The sequence below is a fragment of the Haplochromis burtoni genome, unplaced genomic scaffold (genome assembly GCF_018398535.1).
Source record: "Haplochromis burtoni strain Fernald_Lab_line unplaced genomic scaffold, NCSU_Asbu1 Contig_216, whole genome shotgun sequence".
In the NCBI taxonomy this organism is placed as follows: Eukaryota; Metazoa; Chordata; class Actinopteri; order Cichliformes; family Cichlidae; genus Haplochromis; species Haplochromis burtoni.
In genome coordinates, this window is record NW_024582577.1 from 56129 (window position 1) to 77276 (window position 21148).

The 21148-nt window shown below is 38.9% G+C and overlaps 1 protein-coding gene across 4 annotated transcripts in view; it reads left to right on the plus strand.

The window, feature by feature from the left end:
- The first annotated feature begins 5830 nt into the window (after window positions 1–5830).
- cadm1b (cell adhesion molecule 1b) overlaps window positions 5831–21148 on the plus strand; it is a 169887-nt gene continuing 154569 nt past the window's right edge. For 2 of the 4 annotated variants that reach the window (XM_005937875.3, XM_014338609.2), the window contains exon 1: window positions 5831–5980. In XM_005937875.3, coding sequence (XP_005937937.1) covers window positions 5905–5980 — 76 coding nt within the window. In that variant the 5' untranslated portion in view covers window positions 5831–5904. The remainder of the gene's footprint in view (window positions 5981–21148) is intronic. The other 2 variants (XM_005937874.3, XM_042226531.1) reach the window with 2 other exon arrangements.

The following is a 21148-nucleotide window of genomic DNA, read 5'->3' on the forward strand; positions in this document are numbered from 1 at the left end:
TATTTATGAAGGACACTTCAGCTAAGTATAGTTGAGAAAAACAAGTAAATAGATGCAACAGTTGTCTTGTGCTATGAATGTAAAATTGTGGTAAAAAAAAAAGAAGCAAACAGACCAAGAATACCTGAAAAATAATCACATATCGCATTTAGTATCTACTTGTACAGCATACTAAATAGTCATAATCAGGTGCATTTAAAAAAAACTTTCTTTACTATTAAAGCTCAATTGTAACTCCATTAAAAAACATCAATAAAGGCAAACCTGTAATTCTGTCTCCCTTTGGCCCTGCTCAGCATAACAAAGACAGCCCAAGACTGTAGCGTAGTATTATAATAACAATGCAAATTTACATAGAAATTAGGACACTATAAAGCCCCCCTAACAGTTTACAGGCCACTAGCTATCTAATTAAACAATCTTTCTTTGTTTTTTCTTGTTTATAGGGCTTGTGCTGCAAATAACATGTAATTTTTCCTAAGAAGAGGATGCAGCTATTGCCAAGTGTAGACATGTTCATCAAGCCTTTATGGACCCTGAGTGGAAGCCTTGTCTTTAATCAAAGACATTAGGCTTTGCAAGGAGCTTTCTGTGAGTTCACTTAAAGCGCTAATATGATCAAACAGTTATTTCTTCAACAGCAGTCGGTGAAATCCAAATTGCCAGCGGAGCAGATAACGTAATCGATGGGATCTCCCTTCTTAAATCCACCTGAAATCCTTTTGTAGCTATATAAACAAGAAATAAAAACAAAGATATGTTCTTTCAACTGAAAAAAGTGTCCTTTTTTTAAAAAACTAATGGTCTGCTGTTTTAAGCTGAGTCAAGGGTTGGACTCTGGAGAATTTCTTCTTCTGCAGAGAGAGGTTACAAGATAATAACCTTTGCCTTTCTTCAAATCATTTGCAATTTAAGAAGTGTTTGGATGTTTCTAAGCCATATTATTGTCTCTTTGATTTCAGTAATTGAAAAATGAAATTATTTTGATGTGTGAAAGCATAGTCTTAGAAACTAATTTGTGTATCCAATAGGATTACAGATGATTGCTGCATGCTCTGTCAAGGTTAAAGCATTTTATTGGATTTTCGGAGGTCTGATTCTTGCTCTTTAGTTGGTCTTTAGTGTGTATTTTGCACTGTAGTGACTGGAACTGTAGCACAGGGCTGGGGAAAATACTGACTTGATTGGCTTTGGATAGAGCATATAATGAACTTTAAGTTTACCTTTGGGTGCTATAGGATAGTAGCACAGACTTGAACCTATGTTTGCTGTAGTTTCTCCAAATGTCGATGCCGCCACGCTATAATTGAGCATATGCATGAAATCACTGATCTGGATTACTGGAGATACAAGCTTAGTTTGGGGGATTTTTGTTACTAACTAATATGTGAATGTGTCCTAATCCTCATGCTATTTAGAGGAAATGAAGTAATGTCCTCCAACTGACTGCCTGAGCCTGGTAAAACGTTAATCTATTTATACAATTAAGTACAGCGTAGTCTGTTTTGTAAACATTTAAATTTCCTTGGTTTTGCTGTAATGACCAAATTTCATGTGGTTTCTGATGGCTAAAAATGCACCTATACATCTGTGTTAATGTGATGTAATCACTTGCATTGTATAATCAGTTTGACTTTGATTTAGATGTGGAAAATTAGAGGCATGATATTCTTCATTAACAGCAGGTAGCCACAAGCCGTTTGGCTCCCGGCAGAAATAGACAGTTTGATGCTAATGAGCCTCGATCTGCATTACTCTGTTCAGTCTACTGTATGTGGGTATTTTCAGCCAAGTGCTCTAGCTGTGCTAATAATTCCAGTAAAGCGCAACTAGCAATACATCATGAAACCAAAGAGCTTTGCTCTGTTTTTCCCCCTGTTATTCACATATATTATTTGTAGTTGTTTGAAAACAACGCTCTCTACGGCTAGCATCTGTGTTGTAATTGTTGCACAAAAGCAATCCCCATTGAGTTGCTTCTTTTCGTGATTATGAGCCTGTCTACTACCAATAATCATGATAAAATGATTGTAGGATAATGTTCTATGCCAGGGATAAATAAACAGTTTAAATGTCTTCAATCCAATTTACAAGGAAATGACTTTCAACAGCTTGTAGGATATAACATTTATTAGGGCCCTTAGGCAGTTTTTCAGCCAGGGGTGCTTTTTACCGGAGGGGATCCTTCTGCAGTAACCAGGGGGTGCATAGAAAGGTTTATTAGCTCAGATTTTTTTTTAAATAAAGAAAAAAAGATGACATATTGTTTTGAAAAGATCCAGATGCAGTCAGCTGTAACACCATGGCTTCAGTTTTGTGGAAACAAGTGAGCAGGTTTAAAAGAACTTGAAACTGTTAGGACGTTAGTAATATGGAAAATTTCAACTAAATCTTGTTCTGCTGAATTAAATTAAAGCAACAGATGCTGCAAGTCTCCTTGGAAAATGTACGCGAGCTTGGAGAAATCGACCTAAATGATATGAAAACGTAATGTACAGATTCATAATTTACTGTCTAAACGATATTTGGGACAAGTGTAAGGAAGGTAGCAAAAGTAAGGTATGTGTAATATGTCGTATTAAATAGACAATATCTGGCAAAACAAATAGAGAATAAAGCAATAAGAGATCATTTCAAGCTCCAAAAAGGTTGAAGTAGCCAAACAAGTGCAGTGTGCAAGCCCCTGCAGTCTTTCAGAGTTCAGACTTATATAAATGAGACGAATGAAACAATATTTCTCTTCTACACATATATAGAGACAAGAGAGGCAAACTCGGGCCTACCCAGCCAACTTGACATACACTATATCCTGACAAATTTATTACCATTAAGCCTCTGCAAGGTACCACGTGACTCATGATTTATTACAATCACCTGCTGTATGTCTGTGGATGCAAAATTGCCTTTATCAGGCAGTGCATGCACCGGCTGATAACATGTGTAGCATGTGTGTAACAGTTTACCAGTTTTCTATACGGGAGAATGATGGCGGTCGTTACTGCATGCAGTTCATATTCAGCTACGGAGGTTTGAATGAAAGATGAATTCAGGCGCCTCGAAGAAACAAATGTATGGAATAGGGTGGTGGTGTTTTTGTTTACTGTAAAAAAGCAAAAAAAGCACAAATTACATTCAAAGGATTCATTATTAATGGAAGTAATTGCATCACAGTTCAATCTGGTCTTGCCTTTGACATTTACCTGTAGCAAGGATGACTTACAGGTGGTTACGTGTATATTAGCGTGACAAAAAACCAGACAGGAAACCAATTGAGCGCACATGTTTCATCCCTCAAAGGCATAAAGAATGGATGACCTGATATATTTGGAGTATCATTTCCTGTAATAATTTGCTATGGGGGGATAAAAAAAAGAAAGAAATTAAAATTTGCACTAATCCTGTCCTCGGTTATAAATGCTGTTGTGCTAAAATAAGTTTAAAGACATGCAAATGTGAATTTTGGGTGAATAATAGGTCAGAAGAGAGTCTTGCAAACACGCATTTCCTCGAGCATGATTACAGTCCATTACTCTTCCCGTGTTCTAGCCCGCTGCGTTACGCATCATACAACTGTAGAGTCCCCTACAGTATGTGCTAACGGTGTGAGGAAAACACATACGTGTGAATGCTCACATACGCGTATATGGCCTGAGCATAAGAAAACCTACATTTCATTTCAATAAACCATGTTCTGGCTCAGCCATTCAGGGTCACTTACAAGGGTCTGATTCAATTATTCCTCCTTTCACAACAGGAGGAAAACATTTTCATGGTGAATGGTTTTGCCTAAATAGATTACCATCTCAAATAATTCAATTTCCGTTAATTTGATTGATTTCATACCAGGGGGAAAAAGAAATCTTAATTTAAAACCATTGCATTTCTAATCAAACATTAACTGAAAAAGAGGCCTGGGTGAAAATCTTTTATTACCAGTTTCTCCACTAATTTAAATAGAAAATGCTGATGGCGGCCCAATTAAATGGCTCCACCACTATTCGGCCCACATCCAAGATCTCAAAAATAAACTGCTTAACAGTTTGTGCATGACCGTTTGTCTTGTAACACACACAACACACACTCATACACACACACACACACACACTCATACACCAACGTACACACATAGCAGGGAGAATCTATGGTTAGCCATTACTACAGAGGATCCAGATCAAGCAGTTCAGTCATCTGATCCATTCCCATTTATTATTCATCCTGCTCGGGGAGACAGAAACGCTGGGCTTCTCTTCCTAGAGAGACCCTGGAACCCCATCTATTCTCGTGAGCAAAGGAAATGCCATGCAGTAGTCGAGTGAATCACAGAGACAGGAAAAGAGACAGAAAGGGAGAGAAAACAAAAGTTGGAGGTGTGGGTTATTGTGGTGCACATGAAGTGGAAAGGACCATGAGGCATGCTGCAAATCAAATTATAACCAATGGGTGGGGCTGGGGTCTGTAAAAAATATGAAATTATGACTTATTGAGGATGCCTCAACCAGGTGCACTTTGCAGACTGGTGCCCACCAATACTATGCTGTCAGAAAGTAAAGCAGCCTGGCCAGTGCTGTGAGGAGAAAACACCTTGTGGAGACATTGTGTGAGTGGCAGGCAGAACTGGCAAGCTGCCACAGATAATAACATCTGAAATAAATTTGATGTGTGGAATTCAATCTGTAGTGATAGGGACGGCTGCAGCATTAGAGTGAAGTTCTAAATGCTATCTACTCATCCATGGAATGAGGACTGACACGCAGTCTCAGAGAATAGATTGTGCAATTAGCAGCCTTTGTGCTGTTTTGACACAATGAAAAAGGGAAATGAGATTCAACGTCGTCATGCACAGTTCTCTGTTGCGCTGTGATTCCCACAAGATCGTCCACATGTACCATGTTTCAGGTGAGAATAACTTGAGGGACTTGAAACATTAGGAGGTATAATATAAAAAAAATAAATAAATAATAGAGCAGGAGAACAACAGAGGGTTCAGGTGGTCACACTTATTAATAATCTGCAATATTACATTTCCATTCAAAAAGTCAAGATTTTTTAAATGATCACCTCTGATGTGATTTCTGACATGTTTTCTCCTCATTTCGAGGAGCACGCCACCACTGCCACAACCAAAGGATGCAATACACAAGTTAAAGAAAAGGGGGCGCTCTTTGAGTAGGCATTAAGCAAAACCTCTGAGAACAGCGTTTCACCAAACTTTACTAATTATTCCTTTAATTAAACAGGCTGTTGCGGTCCTTTTAACACACGTGTTATTGAACAAACACACAAACACAGACAAACTGTTAAAACCTGTGGATACATTATAAACCCATGTATACGTGTTGCTCCTTTAGCTTATTGATGCGTATCGTAAATATAAGAATACACAATTCAATTACCAAATATTACTCTCATTGGACTAACTGCTGCGTAAAAATAAAAAACTAAACGCTTCTTCTACCTCAGAGTTATTTGTGCGTCAGCTATAAAGCCAAAGCGCAGCGAGCTGGGGACAGGCTGGCTTCACTCACATGAACTAAAAAGCTATAACCATAAAATAAAATTACTATAATATTCCTATAAAGTGTCTGTGGTTCTCGGTGGTGAAATCACCACACCTCCCTGCATGTTTTTTACACTTCCCGTGGAATTACTGTAATATTCTTTCAATATTCCTGCTGGGCTTTCGGGTGATTCCCTGTTTGTTTTACATTTCTGTAAAGTCTCCAGGTATTACTGTAATATTCCTATAGTGTTTTATAGGCCTGCATGTCATTGCAACACAACGCAGTCCAATATCATAGCGGGCTCCCTGCTTGAGCCCTCCCTCCGCCTCTCATGTGTCTACATTTTCATCCCATGGCCGTCTCTAGGTGATTTAGCGCCGCCAGTCTCAAGCAGGTGTCCAACATGGCGATCACGGGAAGCGGATCTCTCGCAATTTCTTTCTTTGTTTTCGTGATTTCAGCGGCGTTTCTTCCGAAAGGTACGTGTTTTCGTAGGTGTATGTATGTTTTTATTTTGGTGGGGCTTCTCGTGTGTGTCCGTACCTAATGCAGAAATAGCCCTTCCACAGCAAAAGCCCGAGGAGTACCGGGAGAAGTTGTGGTGCGTTTGCGCTCTAGATGCGCACAAGCTTCCCCTCCAAATCTCAGCATCACTTTCTATTTCTCCGATAGTGCCGTCGACTCCAAATTACTCACGCCGTTTCTCGAGACTGTTGGGCTGCTTATCGTGTGGGCTTATTTTAGCGCTGATTAAAAGGGGTGCTGTCCTGAGTTTTTCACTGCAGCACAGCTACAGATAGGACTGCTAGAAAAAAGTATTCTCAGCGCTGCACAGTTAGGACAGGCGGAGATAAAGTATCGCCAGAGATAATCGAGTGAAGTGGTCGTACAGTATTTTGACCCAGGGCAAGTACAAGGCAATTGCTCACTGAAACGTGGTCGACTCTTGTGCCTTGAGAGAGAGGATAGAGAGAGCACGGCTGGAGTGCGCTCGTATCCTTTGCTTATACCGCATAACCCTCCACAGTCCCAACTCATCTCTGTGTCTACAAATCTCCCAAGTCTGGGCTTCAGGTGCGCTTTGGAGGAAAAACACGCATTGCAGCTCTAGTCTCGCACATTGTCCTCTGGCCGCACAACTGCAGCCGCTGCTGACCGTGTGTGTTCCCGGTCCGCAGTCTTCACTTTTCCCCTCAGTGAGTGACGCTGGGAAATGTAAATCTGTTATGTCTTTGTTACTCTTGTTTTTTCACAGCGTAACTGCACGAACCAGGGCTAACTAAATGTGCGTGGCTATTGCAGTGCTCAGTCCCATCATTTCCCCGTTATTCCACCGCGTTTGCATCAGAGTTGCATGCGTCAGTGTTTTTTTTTCCCCTGGAAAACGTATCCGCTGACAATGTGACGCATGTGAAGCGGTTAAAATGTCAGCTTGGAGCCACTTTAAATCCCTCCCAGAGGTAGGATGGACATGTTGTGCTGTCAATCCCCGGGTTGTTAAAATGGCAAGCAACAGTTGCAGTGACAGGTTTACACTTGAAGATTACTTGAGCGACCCCCCCCCCCTTTTTTTTTTTTGCAGTTTATTTTATTTTATTTCTTTTTTTAGAAATTGCAGGCACATTGTACAACAGTGGCATCTGCAGCACACATCAACAGGTCTGCAGAAACTAATCACTGCATGCCTGTGCTTGCCCGAGTGGTAAAGAGTGTTCCCAAAATGAGGTTACTAGTCAAAGGAAGTTTTAGACATTGTGTTTTTTTTCCAGTTCACTGCTTGTGAGACTTTCATTTCACAGTTGTTGAATTTATTATAGTCTGTGTTGAATAGCGGTTAAATGACATTTACAGCATTGTCTGGCGTCTCCTTGTCACATTAATTTAATTAACCTCTCAGTTGAATAAAATAATGCATCGTGAATGTGAAACAACCCCAAGCTCGGCACGCTGAGAGCTGCAGCGTTACAGGAAACTCGTGTGACCTCTTCTTTCAGGTAATAATCCCCAAGCGAGAAAGGGTTGGATGTGACCCTAGTTTATTCAGCTCTCTGGCTGTCCATGTGTGAGTGCTGGGCGCAAAAGAAAAAAGGCCCAAACTCTGTGTGTGCAGTGGGGAAACTTTGCTTTTTACAGCTTTCAAATTTTTCTTTGTAAACGATCCAGAATGTGTGGATTTGAACTAGTGAGACGAGAATAGTTTCACTAACTTGATGTTTCCTAGCACAAAATGTGCATAGTGATAGGTGAAAAGGGAAGCACTGATAATGCTAAAGAGCTTCTCAGCATCCTGTTATGAAATGCCCAAACTTTGCATTTCACCAAAGTATCTGTTTAGCAGTATTTCTCTGCCTGCGTCTCCTGGGGCTCGGCCTGTTGTAGCAGATCAGATGGTTGAATTTCAGAAGGTTGCATAATCCCACTTATTGCCAGTTTAAAGTCATTCGTCAGGACTGAGTGATGGTGAAGTGGATCAATACGAGCTGTCATGAAGCCTCAACGCGCTGCTGAAGGAAAGGGTCTGGGAGAAACAAAAGGAAACATACAGTTGTTACGGTACTCTCGGTTGCCAGTTGGCATGTGACCCAGTGAGTGATTGAAGACGTTTGTCTCTGGCTCCTTGTGGTGGGGTTTGGCTTTGAAACAGATCCTACTGAAATCTGCTAACGGTGTGCTGCTTTTCCCTCAATTTCTGTTTGTCTCTTCGGATTCTGGAGGGTGGCAGTGTTTTAGTTCTTCAGTCATCATACGAATGTTGAGCTCCCCACTTTTTTCCGCTAGTGTGTGCCAGTGGTGCAAGCTGGGGCCTCGAAGAAGTACATTCATATTTGACTTTGCATATTTTTGTTGAGCCCTACAGGATCAAATATCAAAAAATGAATAAAAATATCCTCTTTTAACTTTTTTCCTGCACAGTGTAATGTTTCCCTGCATTTGACCAATTTTGAACATTTTGCCATTGCAGTTAGACAACAGTAAAATGTTATTCATATATGCATTTACTTTTTTTTTTTAAATATATATGTAGTATATAAATCCAGCTCATTATTTCCTTTTAGGGTTTTGTATTTAGCAAATAATTCTGTGAAGTAACTACAAATACCAAATAACTGGCTTATTAAAAAGCTAAAATTTGTACTTAGGTACTAACTGACTGACTGCCAGAGTATCTAGATCAATAGTCCACGAGTCTTCCAAAGCCCAAGGTAACCCGATCAAACTGCATTATTTGGCTGACTAAAAGTCTAAGGCTTGAAGATGTGCAGTTTAGTTTGACAAAAGACGAAGAAAAGCCTCAAATTCCCCAGTGAAGCTTGGCATTAGTTCTCAAAAATCGCCTCAAACAATTACTTTATTACCAAAGTAGATGCAGATTAATTTTGTGCGAATCCACAAATCGATTAATTGAGTAACTGTTTCAGCTCCCAGTTCATTAGTGCCATTTATGTAGCAAACTGAAGTGGCCTTCTTTTGACTATCTCTATAAAATAGCACTTACAGTACAGTACAGTGTTTCGGGATAAATGTAATACGGCACTTAATGGCTCATTGATATGTGCCCGCTTGCAAAGTATTTCATGGCCTGTACGGTGAGATCACCACAGTACATCATTTGTAACAATAATATTCTCTTCTATTTAAAGAAATTGAATTTATTGCTCATTAAATTTACATTAAACTCTGCTTAATAAGCCTCACTCTAATTGCTGGATAATGCATGGCACTACTTTATGCAGTGGCAGCTAATCTTACTGTTGGAAAGCGAGCGGCTGGCAGAAAAATGGCAGGTGATGCATGTAAGAAATGTAGCCACTTGTAGGAGCTGCAACGATGAAAATCATATAGACTGGAGTTTTATTACTTCACCGAGGACATCACACTTCCAGGCTGCATCTTCCTACTGTATATGCTGTGTGAAAATGCAAAGATTGCAGGGGCTCATCTGTAAATCAAATGCAGTTAAAGCCATCTCTATCTAGTCTCTGCAAGGCAGAGTGTGTGAATGTGCACTCGCGATCAAACTTCACACTCTCTTTGAGCTTATAAAATGAATCTACGTGCAGAGGGTCCTTGTAGCTCAAGGCAAATGGGCAGATTTCACTTCAACACTTGTCCTTTCACGTCAGGTGTTGTTGTAAGCCAGCCAATATACACAGAGAAAGAAGGTGGTTATGGAGGTCCGTGTTGGGAAAAATTGAAAATCTCTTTCTATCCTTGACTTTATATTCCTTTCAATTTCTGAAAGACTCCAACGGCTCTTTAAAAGTATCTCCCTGGGTGCTGGGCATGAAGGTTTTTGTCCATACACTTTATAGCAGAACCTTTAAGTAAATGCTCTATCAGGTTGTTTTGTCAAGGTCACAGGAGGTAGTACTGGAGACCTACATCACACTGAGTTGTGTAGTTATTATTACCAACACCCCCAACCAGCCTGCCACCAAAAAAAATAAAAAAAATAACTGTGGATCTTCTATGTAAGGAATTTATGTACAACTGAATGACAAACTGAGGCCGATCAAAAATGTGTCTGTCTGTCTGTGTTGAAATGTAGTAAACAGTCAATTAGGAGAAACAGACAGATGACAGGTTCTTTCATGATTGTGGGGACAGAAGCCTCCATTCACAGTGCTGTGGTAATGAGCAGAAGTGCTGATGTCTCTGCTTATGAATATGACATTGTTCTCTCTGTTCCCTGGATCTGGGAGACCTCACTCTATTGGCTGCGATGCTTAGACGCTGACAATCAGGACCACAATGACAAAAAAAAAAAGTAAATGCAAAGATTTTGTTTTGAAAGGGGCATAGAGTGCACATTAGTGTGGGTGATGGAGCAATTACAAGCCACCATTAAGGCCGTGGAGCAGTCAAAGCACAGCACTTTGGAAATGAAGAACTCCAGTGGGTAGAAACCCTCCATAACCGTTAAAGTAATAAAAAACAAACAATAAACAAACAATGAAAAAACCTCCACAAAACACGATTGATCGCTTGCTAAAGTTAGGTTTGGGTTGGTGGTGTCAGTATGACTATTCATTTTGCCAAATACAACTTCACAGATGCCAGTAACGGTGTAATAGATTCACTTTGACACCTTTAAACCTTCTCTGAATTTACCGCAGTGCAATATGATTCAATCTAAAACAGTGGCAATGCTAATATCTACTGCGATCGCTACTTGACATTAACTGGTTGCTGTTGTGCTTTCTAATATATCCTTCTCACCTTGAATGAGATGCTTATTCAATTACAGCGATTCTACCGTGTCATAGCTAAACATCTACTGCACATGGCTTTGGGTAGCCAAGGAGGGGTGGTTTGTTGTTGTACAGTTGCAACTGCACGCCACTCTTTGTTGAATATACATTTGAAGATTTGGCAGTAATTTTATGTAAATTTTTCACATTTTTTTGGCTCTCTCTGATGCAAAGACGTTCAATATCAAATGAATAGGAAGACCACATGAAATAAATTACAAATGCTCAAATGAATAAATACTGAGAAATCTTATTACTGTATATAGCCATGAGAAACAAATTCTACAAAAACTCTGAAACATGATAAAAGATATTGGACTGTGTCGACATTTAGTTTTTTATTTTTCTGCATAAACATGATTTTATTTTATTAAAAAAATTATTGTCGCTCAAATGTTCCTCTCTTATAGCTGCATTGTTGGTTGCTCTTTAGCTGCTAAATGCTCAAATACGTTCATCAGGCAGTCTCTGACTGTGTCTGTCTGCGTTTTGATCTCGAATGTTGATCTTTTGAGAGGTGAGGGCCAACCAAAACAGTCACTTTGTGGGCTGTACAGCTCAAAAATGAGGTGAAACTCACTCTTAACCTTGGTATGGTTGAGGGTTGTGCAGCATTATAAAAATTACGAGTTTGTAACATGACATGCAATCGACTGGCCATCATGGCATTTCACATTTTGCACCACCAAGCTAAGCTGGGTCCTCCTGCATTTGTCCTCTTGCTGGATTCTGACAGATTCTGGGGAGACGTTTCACATTATCAGAAATTACACAGATCAGATGGACCCAAAGGGCCATTCTGCAAAATTTGTCCACTCATCCATGTGTCATATTCAATATCTAAGTTGTGATTCTCACAAAATATTAGATGATGTATTTCATTTCAGTGTTAAACCATCAAAAATTGCACTGCTTGAACCAAACGGGGATCAAAATAGGCAAGGATTTTCCTATTGATGATTATCCAGGTCGTCAATGCTTTTTCTTATGGGCAACCCAAATTATTTAAATAATATTTTAACAAATTGTGTTGTCTTTAGATTAGTCATGGCAAAAAGGACTGAACAAAGAGAGAACCTCGAGGGTGGATGGCACAGATGATAACTCACAACATTAGGACTAAATAACAGTTGATGAATGTGGAGGAGAAAGGACTTTTTCTCTTAGAGTAGACTGCATCCCTAATCAATAAATTCAGTTATCGAGTTCCCTCTAATCCACTGCTGGAATAAGAATGAAAAAGGTTCCAATTTAACTTATAAAAGAGGAGATTTTGTTTGATCTGCTAAGAAAAATGACCCGGAGTCAGTTTATCAGTACGTTTCCACATTTGGAAATATTGCCCACGCCCCCCTCCTTGGACCGGTTTTATCCACTTTGCCCACTGTGGCTTGATGGCAGGTTATTTAGAAGTCTGAAGGCAGGAATTTCTCTTCCCCTGGCAGAGCTTAGTTGCATTTCAGACATCAGGAATGGAGCAGCTCCTTTCTTTCTCCACTCGTGGCTTGTTTGGGTGGATCTGAGCCTGATAAAATAACCAGTGTGTGCTCAGAGTCCAGTGTAAACAGCAGCATACAAGTGGGAGTGATGCAGCGCTGCTTTACAAAATCAAAAATACAACTATTCCTCAGTGCCGGCAGAATGCAAACATTTCACTAATCAATAAATCCTACTCTTCTAATAGAAAGACAATTGTTTCAGCTATCATACTTTATTCTGAGAATATAGTGAAATTGGAAAAATCAAAGATTGTCAGCTCGTGCATATCCAGTAACATATTAAGACAAGGACGGCTCTTGCCTTGCACCCTCCTGTGGAATCAGTCCCTGCTTTTCTTGTTGGCACGCTCCGAATGAATTTATTCAAGCTTGATGAAATGTTGTTCCCTTACACAGGGACAACATTAGAATACCTTAGTACTTTAAGTTTTGTTTTACCACTGCAACCATTGCACCTTAAAGCTTTCCTAATTTGATTTACTCAGTGATGTCATCTGGAAAGAACAAACATGTATTAAAGAAATCAGACATATTCCCAGAATATGATTTATTCTGAGAACATATAGTCCAAAATTATGCCTCTTTTTAAATTTAATGCTGCTTTCCCAACTGTTTTTGAAAATGGTTTAGCTATTCGATAAAATGTTACAAAGCAGAAGAAAGCAAAAAATCATCTCTTTTGAAAAGCATGAAAAACAGTATTTTTTCAATGATTTATTCATTTAACTGATGAAAAAACATCTAACATATACCCCTGATATACGTTAGATGTTGACGATGTGTAGCTGACTTGATTTTAATGGTCTGTTTGCTGATTGAACATTGTTGCTGTATTGCACTTGGTGACAGTGATAAATATTTGTAATATTTGTTGGCCTTATTTATGTATATGGAGCCTTAGTTTTGCATAAAGGCTAGAAAAACACATCAGCCAACACCTTTAAAGTTCACTGATTAACATATTGCAGGTTGTTTGTGTAATCCAGACCAAAAATCAACCCTGGACTGACGAGAGCAAGGCGACATTTTTAGACTCCAATGAGGTAGTGCCACCCACAAAGGCATAGTTTGGTGCTTAAGCCTCCATAAAAATCAACCTGCTGATGTTACTTTAGATTAAACTATTCAAGAAATTAGCCAATCAAATAGTGAACCATACAGAACATAGTAAGTAGATTTTGATATTTCTCGACAAAGCAAGGCTAGCTGTATCCCCGCTGTTTTTAAGTCGGTATGCAGATCTAGTCTCTATCGCTGCTGGGTATTAGTTTTTAAAAGATTTCCTTTGATTGAAGAGATACATCCTTTGACTGGACACATTAAGCAGCTCTAAACAGAAACATTTGTTCTGGGGTTGTAGGTTGGGTTAACATCGCTTACTTGGTGGAATATCATACATGTTATTAGCCAGCCTTGACAGACTGGCTGTTGCCCCCAGAGTCTACTTGGATGGATGCACGGATAGATGGCTGCTCCCTTTAAATAAGTGATCTGAATTTAATATAATTAGGCATGTATATATATATTCAGATACACTTGGTTGTATCGTTGCAGAATCCATACAGAATCCATACAGTGAGTGCTGCTCAAGGTGAAATTCGGATGCTGTTTACTCAGAAGTGAGTTGTTGTCTGACAGGTTGGTGTTGCCAGCCTCTGGGGCATCATGCTCTTGAATTATCAGCGTGACGATAGACCCATCTTAATTACCCTCAGATACAGCACTATAATCTGTCATTGTCAGGCCGATCAAGACTGTGCAAACCAAGCACTAAGACTCATTCACCCAAACCAGAAGCCTATTGATTACTTTTCATACTTGAGTCATTGCACTGCGGCGAGACATGGGAGGCAATAGAGCTAATGGAAAGGGGAAACTCAAAGTCACATTGTTTACATCTGAGATGACAGGTAAATGTATTTGAAAGGAAATATGGGCTTGATCCAATGGCTTCCAAATAACAGTCTGTTTGTAGCTAACAAGGAAATTTAACCCCGAGCCACTAAGCCATCAGCTGCCCTGAAGCTCAGATGGTGAGCTTAACGCATGGGAGCTTTTCTATTTCAGAATCAAATCCATGTCCAACGATTGAAAATAGAATTTGTGTTGTTTGAAAAGTTCTTCAAGCTGTTTCACACAATTAGTTTTAATTTCTCTTTGTGTGCGAATGATCGCATCAACAGCATCCTCAAAAATAAAGACTTTCTTAGTCTGCATACCAACTGTACTGAATATACTTTATCAGTATCGCTGCGCTGCAAAACCTGATTAAATTCATGTTGCACACTCGCTTTAAACAAAAAAGATTCTGTATGTGGTGCTAAAAAACATCTTATTATATCTAGTTACTTTTTATTCTTGGTAAATATTCCCTAAAATAAAATGATCTTAGCATAGCTTAAAGTTCTCAAAGACTTGTACTTGTTTCAGTCATACAGTACTTGAGGCACTTGAGTATATATACCATCACCAATCAATAAAATCCAAGAGGCCTAATATGTGGCCTAAGAGAATCCCACATACATGCACACTCTGGTTCCCAGATGATAGGACCTGGCAACCTTCTACCTCCCCTGCATATTTGCCAGCATTTGATAGCAGAGTGGGCAGCGGATGAAGAGTTTGTGGGGAACTCAGTTAGGGTATTACTATCCACCCACCAAAGTGCACACTATGTGGCCCAAACCCAAGAGCACGACTGCTGCTTGTGAGACAGAGAGCGAGGGAGAAAGAAAGAGACACCGGGGAGTTTATTTTCCACTTGTCTTTGTCTGCAAACAGCAAATTTTTTCACCAAACACGTGGTGGAACAAAATAAAGCTGAGAAGAGATGATTAATTAGCATCTGGAAATACGCTGTTATGTTAGGCTCCCATTTAAAAATGCAACTAACAGAAAGAAATACCTTGTATCTGTTTTCTCTTGTTTTGTGACAGTGCTGGATTATAGCTGCTCTCCACATGCATGTTCATTTGAAAGAGTGCAGAGGTGTTGGTGTCGGCTATATGCGGGAAAACATGAAACTATACCGAGGCCATTGAAATGTAATAATAATGCATTAATGGAAAAATAAGTTAAATATCTCTGTTATTGGCAAGCTGTTGGCACTATTCTACTAGATGAGGGACCTATGTTGGATGTCATGCTGCTGTGTTGCTCACTCCATAGTTCCCCTACCTCTCCAGTGGCTGTCAAATAAAGATAAAATATCAAAGCAATTAACTGAAAAATAAAAAGAAATGCCACTTAGTTTTTTTTGTTGTTTTTTGCTAATACTGACCTATGACTCATTTAAGCTTAAGAAAAGCCACCTAACTAAAAGGATGAACCAGTGTTGTGTCTGCACATAACAACTTATCAAAGTCTCATTTTTAAATTGTATCTTTAAGCCCTTCTCCCTAGCAGCCTGTCACAAAAACACTCATTTGTACCCGTTTCTTTAGTCGAATCTATGAAAAATGTCAAGGATAACACAGTTTGACAGGCAGAAAATAGTATTTTTGGAACAACAAGTTGATTCCTAAAGAGCTATTAACTGAAAACTTGCCATATGTCGACATGGTGTGCGGTGTGTTCTTAAAAAAATGGGACAAACTGGACAAGTATAGGACAAGAAAAAGAGGTATCAGGCCTACAAAAACAATCTACAGGAGATGAGCAGTATCTCAAAGTCATGTCCTTGAGAAATAGGAAAAAGTCCAGCAAAGATGTGTTTCTCCATAAGACAGGTCTTAGTGATGAATACAAATTTGAATGCTTTGGTTAAAAAATGAAGTATACACATGGAGGTCAGGAGAGAGGTACACCAGTCAGGTCATGGTTTGGGGCTTCAGTTCAGTTAGTGATGTTGGGGATCTCGTCAAAATATATGGAAGTATTATTATCTTTTTTTTTAATATATACACTGCTGATTGTGCTTTAATGGACCAAACAAACTGACCAACGTGTTGAAGCCAAAGCCTCCAAAACATTTTACGAAATTTAATTGCATTAATTTAGATTTCAGTTTCTTTGTATTCTTGTAATGATTATTTAGTTTATGATTTTTTTTTCATTCAGTATGTGGCTGTATGCTGTTTTCTGTTTTCCCAGTGGGGTCTACACCGTCTTGAGACTCCCTTAATGAGCTGCGGGGCCTTAATGGAGCCAGAATGCATGTTTTTGCTTTATCATTATATGTTGATGTTTGTTTTGTTCTTGTGTTACTGCTTCCAAACCCTCTATAACTTTCCTATTAAAAGTGCAACTTATATTGCACAAAATAGTTTCAGAGCTTAAAAAAACAGGAACATGGATCTAAGCTGCATACCTTCATTAATGCTATTCATTTGTCAAGATAAGCCGATTCCACATGTCAGATTTTCACTCAAGTTAATTCTTTCATCTCTACTTTTTTCTTTGTTCCACCAGTGTACAAATTCTGGCAAAAATGGAAGAGCTGTTATATTTGCATATATAAATATATGCAAAGTGCACAGTCTTAATGCTTTGAATTTGCAATGAAGTTTTTTTTGGGGGGTGGGGGTCTATTTGTGGGAGGGCACACCCACTGAATGTTTCCCTTTTCCATTACTAACAAGCAGAACTTTCATTTATTCAAATCCACAACAAATAACCCAACTTTCTATCCATGCTTGCCATTTACTGTTCTAAAGTTATAGTTTAACTCTTTACTTATTGAGAACCTATAGGATTAACCCTTGAACATTATGGTTTCTGTCATATTTCACGTCCGCTTATATACAGCTACCCTTGCAAAATCTGGAAACTATCCTAATGGATGTCAACCCACATTTTTATTGACATATACTGAGGTTTCAAAACTCATCATTGAGGATACGGTGGAGGTCGTTAGGTGTCGTTTTTATGGGAGCAAGACGTCAATCATGTATTCCCTTTATTCTAAAGGTAGCCTTTTTGTTGTAATGTTTGCCTTTATATGTTTTAGTATGCACTACATAGTGTTCATTTTACATACTTTTATATGCCACTCGATAAACACATAAGAAGATGTATGGAGGCAACGGGACAGCTCAAAGGTAGAATAGCAAAGTGGCACATATTCGTACATTTTAGTGGCTGTTCTTGATCAGGAAGGACCTTTGTCTTTGTGGATGGCTTTGTAGCTTACAACCAGAACTCCATACTTTAGCAAGGTGAAGAAACAACAAAGTCTGCTTCTCACTTCAGTAATATTTGATTTCATGTTCTTTTGTGTAATCAGGTCTCATCTAGTTTTGAAACACTGTGAATTTAATTGGTCATTGTGAAATTTATGCCCTCTCTAAACCCGTTTCAATTGGTTTTGCATTCTTCAGAGAGGGAGAAGACATGCCAGTACTCATTAGTGGGGAGCTACTGTTTACAAAAAGGTTCAACACCTCTCTTGCGCTTAATTTGCCTTTATTTTTAAGTGCGTTAATGATCTAGTTTTTGGACAAGGCAGTAACTAGTAAAATATGTGGACACTGTAGCACACTGTGTGAACCTGTGTGTGCAGAAACTGAAGTTTAGTCTGTCTGTCATCTTGTCTATCAGTCATATTAGGATTTTGTTTTTCCTTGTAAGGATCAGTGTTGCTCCCTCTCTTGTGAGAGCTATCAGTCATTTCAATAGTTGCTCGGTAGCTGTGTGCACTGTACGGAAATGCTTTTTCCTTCCTTCCTGTGAATTCTGGGCTCTGTTTTCATCCGGGTGTGTGCCACAAAGGTTTGCTGTCTTATTTTCTGATGGTACAGGGGTTCACAGGATCATTATTTTTTGAGCCGTAAACAGAGTCATTACCGGAATTGTCACTTTGTGCTGCCACAAACACTTCCATTCCCAGTTTGGCAATAGTGACTTAGCTGCTTGTAGACAGAACCAAATCTAACTAAATGTTCCTTAAAAATGTGAAAAATTTAAACTACAAAAAATAAACTGCATTTTTGCTGTTCACCATTATTTGGTTTATATTATGTCAAATTGCATATTTAGTTCATGTTGGAAATTTGGGATTTTAACATCGCCTGTGGCACTTTATTTTGCTAGCTGCATTTTTTTCACTTGCGCATCCTTAAATTATAAATTTCCTCTTGGGAGAACCTCCTCTGAACTCTCTGGCATTGCCAAATTATACATCACTATGGGGAGAGGAATGCTTTTAAAGAGATGAGAGGAGCTCATGTGATTGACCCTGATTGTTATCAGCTGCTAACGCGCTCGCTGATAATGCATGATAATAGCTTATGTCTAATTCAGTCCTGTTTTTATGTGCAACAAGAAAAATGGCATTGATCTCAAAATTTCAGAGCTGAAATCACTAAAACTGTTTACAATTTGAGAGAAAATTCTGTGTTTATGTCAGACTCGGCTCATGAAAGAAGCTGTTTAATAAATATGTTTTCATCAGCATTTAGAAACCCATAACCAACGTAGTGTTTACAGGTACACTAGACCAGAAGTGCACAATTAATTTCCCCAAGGGACTACATGATAAACTGGGACTGTTGTGGAGGGCCATACCAATAAGCTTAAAAAAAAGACCAAATTAATAATGATCAGAACTGAAGTTAGGTTACTCGTCCAGTCCCAATTTGTCCCGTGACCCCTTAGGAAAATGAATTATCCATGCCTGCAATAGACCGTCCTCCATTGCTCTGTTGTCCTGAAAATGCAGTAATTTCTTGCAATGGTAGCCTACTGTTAGCTAGCTACCTGTAACTTAGCTCTACTTTAAGGTGGTGATGATTGGCACAGTAACTAGAAGTATACTTTTAAACCTGTGAAATTATTTTATTAAAAACAGAATTCAGCTTGTGTATCAAGCTTTACATGCAGTATAAGTCATGTAAAGTTTTGCAGACACATACCTGCCAACCATGTGATGTTAACTTGTCCGTGACTTTCTACAGTTATAGTGACAATGTACAGTCAAGTGATAACGCAGCAGCCCTACAGGTCTGGAGGGTTTATTCTGTGTCCATTGAGTGAGCGCTTTCTGGAGGTTGTTGGTAGTCGCTGGGAAATTGATCGCTGAAGTCCCAGTCACACAGAACTTTAGACCTGTCAATGACCTCTTGGCAATCCCTGGCCATTTGGGAAAAAAATTATGTTTTCCAAACCTTCTTGCAATTGATTTGGCCGCTAGTAGGTTGCTGCATTCACTCGTACTTTAGGTGGAACATGCTGTCTTCTCTACAGACATTTAGCAGGTACTCTCCGAGGGGTAGCGAAACTGTTAAAAGTGTGACACAAACTAGAAATGGAGACCATTCGCTTTAAGAGTAAAAGTTTGAAACATGTCATTTGCAGTGCTAAAGTGCATCTATTACTTTGAAAGGGAATGTTCTTCAGTTCTAATTTGCTTTGCATTTTTTCAAGTTTTATAGGCACAGCAAATGTTTGCACATAAGTTGGTGTCTTCCCTGCAAAGATCAGTTGATTTGGGCAGTTTGCTAGGGACCTAAGAATTCATAAGGAAGTTTATCGTGAATAGCCTTCTTTATAAATGACTGTCCAATCAATCGGGACTACATATTTTTCACATACAACGTCTGGGTGTATCATGTCCAATATGACGGAAGACTCCCAAGCAATGTGCATATGAAACCACATGAGGAATATTCATTGATTATACTACTTCCACTTGATATGCAATTTAGCTACTTGTCCAATTGCTTTGGCAAATATATGTTATAGTTTTCAAGTTTAATTTAATTTTCATAACATGTAAAATTGCCAAATCAATTACTTTTAAGGTTTTGCTTTTTAGGTTGCACTCTTTTTAAAAAAAAACATCAACAGGATGCATCTCAGAAAAGAATATGAACAAAATATGAACAAAATATTTTTACAGCCTCTTTCTGTGGTCAAAACTTACCAAATGAAAAGTTTTGTTGTCAGCGTAAGTCAAACTTAGCTCTGTACAGAAAACCACTAAGGAAGGCAGAGTTGCTCCAGTCTAAAAACAGATATCAATAAATGTAAACAGTACTGGCCTAGGGATGTCATTAAAAAGAATAGCATGTCTAGACCTCATAAAGCGAAAACATATTGTTATTTCGAAGCAGCAGGAGTTATTGCCTGTGAGCACTAAGATGACATCCATCAATTTAGGGTTTTATTGGAAAATGTAGATAGGCTGCTTGGGAGATGTAAATGATTTACTTAGCATAAAGTTTTGCTTGAACAGGCAGGGAGATAGTGTAGTTAGCGAGGGCAGGGAAGTATGCATGTGACAAAAGCGGTATTGAAGCAAAAGCTGATTTCCCCAACCCTGAGAGAATCACGATCTGTGCATGAATAAATAGGCTGGACCTGCACAACATGGATTATTCTGGTTCAAATATCAGTAGACTTAAGGGTTGTCAAATGGCATACATGTGTAATAGGATTGTTGTACATGATTTAATTTTGTCACTTGTACCCAAATGTCATATCTTCTAAGGTTTATGCTGATTGTTTCTCACTGTTTTGCGCAAATGAGTTTTTCTTTCCTTCTGCCTTTTTATATTGTACGTTCAGGCCAATTTAACAGAATCTCTTCACATTTAAAACTCTTTCCTTTGAATTTCTAATGATATGATGGCGAATGAAAACCCTTCCTGTAATGAAGACAGTTTATACAATAGATGTCAGCGCACGGGCAAATCACTATTAACTTCATTACTGCCTGTCAGTGGAATACGCCAATACGTGGTGTGACAACAACCTGAATAAATTTAATTAACATAGAAAAAAAGAAAAGATTTTAGATTCGGCACATAAAAGTTTGTAAAATTCCACTCTGCGTTTTCGAAATGCTAGAGCTTCAAAGTCAGAGCATTTGCATTCAGTTGTGTATCACTTTGACATGTTGGCCTCATCTTTCAGTAAATCTCAAATCTACATTTATTCAAATGTGCTCAGCGCGGTG